The following is a 5,438-nucleotide window of genomic DNA, read 5'->3' on the forward strand; positions in this document are numbered from 1 at the left end:
CCGCCCGCCGGCCGCCTCCCCCTCCCAGCGCCTCCTGACCCGCCCGCTCCCAATTCTCGCAGCCAAACCGGGCACGTGCTTTCTGTCCCGCGCCAGCACCCGTCCACGCCAGCTCCCACGTGACCCAAACAGATTCGGGCACTTCCGCCTCCCCTCGGCTTTCTTTTCGTCGGTGTCCGCAGCGGATCCAGAGCCGGGTGAGTGAGCGAGCGGCCGGCCCGCCGCGTCCGGGGCGGCATTGCGTGCGGTCCGGAGGCGCCCTGCGTTGACCGGCCCCTGCCTTCCGTCTCGTCCTCTAGGTCCCCGCGGAGGCGGCGGGGACGACGCCATGGCGGAGCTGACGGCTCTGGAGAGCCTCATCGAGATGGGCTTCCCCAAGGGACGCGCGTAAGGGAGTCCCCTCTACCTCTGGCCCGGGGGGCGCGGACCCCAGTCCAGCCTCAGGCCCTGCACCCCAGCCTGCTCGGCACCGTGACTCGGGGGCGCTGTTCACGATGTTTTTGCCCCCCAGGGAGAAGGCTCTGACCCTCACGGGGAACCAGGGCATCGAGGCTGCGATGGACTGGTGGGTGTTCAGGGCAGGTGGCCAGCCTGGGGGGCTTCTTGGAGGGGGCAGCGTCAACGCTAACCTGCCCGCGGACTTTCCCTGCCAGGCTGATGGAGCACGAAGACGACCCCGATGTGGACGAGCCCCTAGCGACTCCCCTTGGACATGTCCTGGGACGGGAACCCACTTCTTCGGAGCAAGGTGGCCCTGGAGGCCCTGCATGGAGGACATGGTGGGCCTGGGGAGGACCTGAAGGGTGAATAACGTTGATGGTTTGTTTGTAGGACTCAGGTCTCCTGCAGAAGAGAAACGCGGTTTGAGTGAAGAGGAAAGACAGGAACAGACTAAGAGGTACAGTCAGAACAACGCCGCAGGCCTCTCCAGGACACAAGTCTGGCTGAAGAACCTTGGACTTGCTGTTCCTGTTCTTTTTTTGGCAGTTTCCTTTTGGTTTCTTTATCTGTCTTGGGATTGATGTTCACTGATCTCATTTTCCAAGCCCGTCCTTAGAAACTCACCTCCCCACTGTGTTTCTCTTGAGCTCTTTCCTTGCTGCCACACAGAATGATGGAGCTGGTGGCCCAGAAGCAACGGGAGCGGGAAGAAAGAGAGGAGCGCGAGGCATTGGAACGGGAACGGCAGCGCAGGAGACAGGGCCAGGAGCTGTCAGCTGCCCGGCAGAGGCTGCAGGAAGACGAGATGCGCAGGGCCGCCGAGGAGCGGAGGAGGGAGAAGGCGGAAGAGTTAGCCGCCAGGTGGGCTGATGATGAGGCTGTTGGATGAGACGTGAGCATCCAGAACGTTTTGTCCACGTCCGATCTTTCTTCCTTTCTGCATTCCAGACAGAGGGTTCGAGAAAAGATCGAAAGAGATAAAGCGGAGAGAGCCAAGAAGGTGGGTGACTCGATCCCCCTCTCCAGCTTCAGAGAATAAGGCTGGGCTCATAGGTGATGTTTCTCTGGAGAGGGGGTGAGCGCCTGACGAGGTGTTTCACTTTGTCCTCTAGTACGGTGGTACCGTGGGTTCGCAGCCATCCCCATCAACCACAGAGCCGGGTCCTGTTCCTTCTTCTCCCAGCCAGGAGCCTCCCACTAAGCGGGAGTATGACCAGTGCCGCATCCAGGTACTGATTCCCATCCTTGTTTTTGCTGCAACCCTTTCCTTGGTCTAAAAGGTACCTGGCTCAGAGCTTTTTCCAGTTCCAGTTCCTTTTGCCAAACCTCTCCCTTATTTGTAAATGACTTTTGAAACCCTATCTCCTCTACTCTTAGACAGCTATCGGATATCACCTGCCCCAGTCTAATTTAAATCCCTATCTTGCTCTTACTCAGCAGTTGTCTTTTACTTATTCGTGATGTTTTCTGTTTGGTTTAGTACAGTTATTTGAGCAGTCTGTTTACCCAGATAATTTAATATAATCTTGTCTTTCTCCGATTGTCAGGGAGCTGAGAGTCTTTTTCTCAGCATTTACTAAAGCAGAGCATAAATGGCGCTTTAAATAGTAACAGTGCTGCTTCTATCCCTTAGGAAGGAGGACCAGCTCTAGCTTTTCTTGTCCATACTTGGCCTCTCACTCAGTTTTGACCCTCACAGTACTGTACTACTTCCTTATCCCCTAGGTTAGGCTGCCAGATGGGACCTCACTGACCCAGACGTTCCGGGCCAGGGAACAGCTGGCTGCCGTGAGACTCTATGTGGAGCTCCACCGTGGGGAAGAGCCTGGAGGCGGCCAGGACCCTGTGCAGTTGCTCAGTGGCTTCCCCCGACGGGCCTTCTCAGAGGCTGACATGGAGCGGCCTCTGCAGGAACTGGGTATGGCTCATGGGACCGGAAAGGAGGGGCTGTGCCTGGGAAGGGAAGGGGTTCAGTGAGAAGGAACCTGGGAGGTGGTGTGAGGCCAGGACGTTTTCGGGGCAGAGAGAAGATACCCTTGTGGCTCAGGCCTGTTCTCTTCCATCTTCAGGACTTGTGCCTTCTGCTGTCCTCATCGTGGCCAAGAAATGTCCTAGTTGAGGGGCCTTTATCACCCCCCCCCGACCTCTTCATCTTTGATAAAGCACTGACATCGCCCTCCTAATAAATAGACCTTCTGAGTTCTGTACGCACGTGACTCCTTCCTGAGCGGCCGGGAGGGACAACACGAGGGAGCTGAAGGGAAGGTGTTTGGAGTAGACTCCGTTCAGATGTTCAGTTTCCAACAAAGAGACTTGTTTTTCTTTTCTGAGTCTGATGAGCCAGTTGCTGGTGGTGGAGGTGCTGGGGGGTGGGGAGTACACTGGGTGATACTGTTACTGTGCGTGGCATGAACGTAAAATCCTGACTATGCCGCTCACTAGCTATGTGCCTTGACTACTGTAAGCCTGGTTGTTTCTTTAGTAAAATGGGGATGATAGTACCATTTCTTAGGGTTGTTGTGAGGGTTAAGTGATGGTGATAGAAGGTGTTTTAACACTGTGTGTAGCTCCTAATGAGTACTGACTACTAAGGGATTTTTTTGTTTCTTTGTTTTCTGGAATTTTTTTTTTAATCTTTATTGTGATTTGGCTGAAAGCTTACACAGCAAATTCATTTTCCATACAGCAGTTCACATACACTCTATCTCATGACATTGATTGCAGTTTCCCACAATACATCTCTCTTCCCACTTCCTCCTGTCATCTCTTCCCTGTGTCCTTCCTTCCCATGCCCTCCTGCCCCCTGAGCTATCTCCTTGTGCATACACAGCCCTTCTATTCTCCCCTGATTAATCTCTCCAAGGAGTGTATCTACCTCGGGTAAATGTTCAGCCCATATGCCTGTCTTTTGTTTGGCTGGAAGCCACAGGAGTAGTTCAATTCCAGACCTGAAGGGCAGCTAGGGGCCATAGTCTCAGAGGTTCCACCAGGCTCCAGCAGACCAGCAAACTTAGTCCTTTTTTTTTTCAAAATGGTTTAGAGTTCTCCCTCTCTATCCAGGATCTCCTACATACCTCCCCTGCTGAGTGGTTGACAGTGGTAGCCGGGCACCATCTAGTTCTTCTGATCTCATAGTAGTATAAACTGAGGAGTGCGTGGTATACCAGTCCCTTGGACTAATTGTTTCCATGAATCTTTGGTTTTCTTCATTCTTCTTTGCTGTGGACAAGGAGAGACCCATCGTTGCATCTAGATGGCCCCTTGCAAACTTTTAAGATCCCAGTCGCTACTTGCCAAAGTAGGATGTAGAACGCTTTTGTGTAGTATGTTATGCCAATTGAGCAAATCCTAAAAGGGGATTTTTTTTTTTTAAATGTGGCCATGCCCACAAATGTTACAAGGAGCATTACCTTCGCCAGTCCATCTCTTCTGCTCTAAGAAGAGTTAAGTCACAATCACACCTGTGTGTTTATAACAAGGCCAAAAAGTACATAGTACTTGACACATACTAACTAAGATAGAAAGTCACCATCATTTGGGTGTAGGTACAAGTCTCCCATTTTAGAGATTAGGACACCACTGGGGAAGCCGCTGACTTACAGGCTCAGACTCGGTCACGTTCCTCCATGGTGACCCCTCACCGCTGATCACTTAGCCCTACTGCTCCCTCACATAGCTGCTGACTCTTGCCTCTTATTCCCAGCCTGGCCACAGGTAAAATGGAAAGTGTATTTTGCTTTCCGCCCCACCATCCCACAATGGAAGCAGCACCAATGCTCATAGCTGGGATCTCACCTTGGGGCTACCAAGCTTTATTTAGTATTCTCACTTTATTTAATAAAAGCACCGTTTTTCCAATTGAAATCCTGGATGGAATCACAGGATATAAAATAACCCAACGAGGAGTGGCTTAGTTGACTGGGGTGGGCCCTGAGACCTCACTGTTCTATCTCGTCCCTTGGTGGCATCTCCAGTAGAGCCTATGGATTCACAAAGATTGGAAACTCTTACAGGGAAAACTTTGAGGGATAAAAAACAAACCCACTAGATTTACTGACAGCTTACACTGGCAGAAATACACACTTTCTATTCTTTTTTTTTGGGGGGGGTGTTAATATTTATTGACTTGTACTAACTGCCAACAATAAAGCAGTTTTTACCATGCTTGATCTCACTTCATCACTGTTCGTATACATTTCACCAATAATTTCAGGTTTTAGTCAGCCTTGTAAATCTTAGGAAAGAAGTGTTATGTGCCGTTGAATCGGACCCGACTCATAGCAACCCCTCCTTGGGTTTCCAAGGCAGTTATCACTATGGAAGTAAATTGCCCATCTTTCTGCCAAGGAGTGGCTGGTGGGTTTGAACCACCAGCCTCCTGGTTAGCAATCAAGTGCCTTAGGCACTATGCTACCAGAGCTCCTAGGTAAGAAGTAAGAAGCAAAAAAAAAAAAGCTTCATGAATTTGCATGCCATTCTTGAGCAGGGGAGCGGGGGCCATGCTAATCTTGTCTGTAATGTTAACAGTTTTAGTACATGCTCTGCACAAGTCAGCATTATACTTTGTTTTTTTCAGATTGGTATTCAACAATCCATACACATTTAATTTTGTGACATTTTCTGTAGTCCCCACACTGTAACAGCATTCCTACTTCCTCCCTGCATCCACCCCTTCCCTTCATTCTTCATCCCATCTTCTCCGCCTTCCTTGGTCCATCACTGGGCAGATGTTGTCCTCTTGATCTCATATGCTTGATTATTCCAACCAGTGCATACCCTCATGATATTACTGTTCACCTTGTGGCCTACCGTTTGCCTGAAAGTTGAGTCACAGAGGTTAAATTCAGTTTCTAGCTTGAAGGGTGTCTAAGGGTGCAAAAAACAGCAAGGAGGCCACATGTTCTGACCTCCTCTAATCCCACAAGAGGAAGGCAGAATCACCATCAATAGCGCAAGGCCTATTCCTGCCAGGCCAGACATGCTACCTCCCTCAAGCC

General features: G+C 50.8%; 1 protein-coding gene and 1 pseudogene across 1 annotated transcript; one reads left to right on the forward strand and one right to left on the reverse strand.

Moving 5' to 3' along the window:
* The first annotated feature begins 328 nt into the window (after nt 1-328).
* On the forward strand, nt 329-2,560 carry UBXN1 (UBX domain protein 1). The gene is made up of 9 exons (XM_007944873.1): nt 329-387; nt 512-565; nt 654-760; nt 832-898; nt 1,111-1,302; nt 1,390-1,441; nt 1,554-1,670; nt 2,167-2,359; nt 2,511-2,560. Exons 1-9 carry the CDS (start codon nt 329-331, stop codon nt 2,558-2,560), a joined length of 891 nt encoding a protein of 296 aa, XP_007943064.1.
* Nucleotides 2,561-4,882: 2,322 nt separating this feature from the next.
* Nucleotides 4,883-4,996, reverse strand: LOC122150374 (annotated as a pseudogene).
* Between the last annotated feature and the right edge of the window lie 442 nt (nt 4,997-5,438).

This window comes from Orycteropus afer, unplaced genomic scaffold, assembly GCF_000298275.1.
Source record: "Orycteropus afer afer isolate SDZICR_OR568_19922 unplaced genomic scaffold, OryAfe1.0 scaffold00130, whole genome shotgun sequence".
Classification (NCBI taxonomy): Eukaryota; Metazoa; Chordata; class Mammalia; order Tubulidentata; family Orycteropodidae; genus Orycteropus; species Orycteropus afer.

What these genes read in the sequence shown, in the direction of transcription:
- UBXN1 (XM_007944873.1), top strand. Translation starts at nt 329, where the DNA reads ATGGCGGAGCTGACGGCTCTGGAGAGCCTCATCGAGATGGGCTTCCCC. An exon ending in ATGACCAGTGCCGCATCCAG is followed by an intron (nt 1,671 to 2,166) that starts GTACTGATTCCC and finishes CTTATCCCCTAG; the next exon opens with GTTAGGCTGCCAGATGGGAC. An exon ending in GCGGCCTCTGCAGGAACTGG is followed by an intron (nt 2,360 to 2,510) that starts GTATGGCTCATG and finishes TTCCATCTTCAG; the next exon opens with GACTTGTGCCTTCTGCTGTC.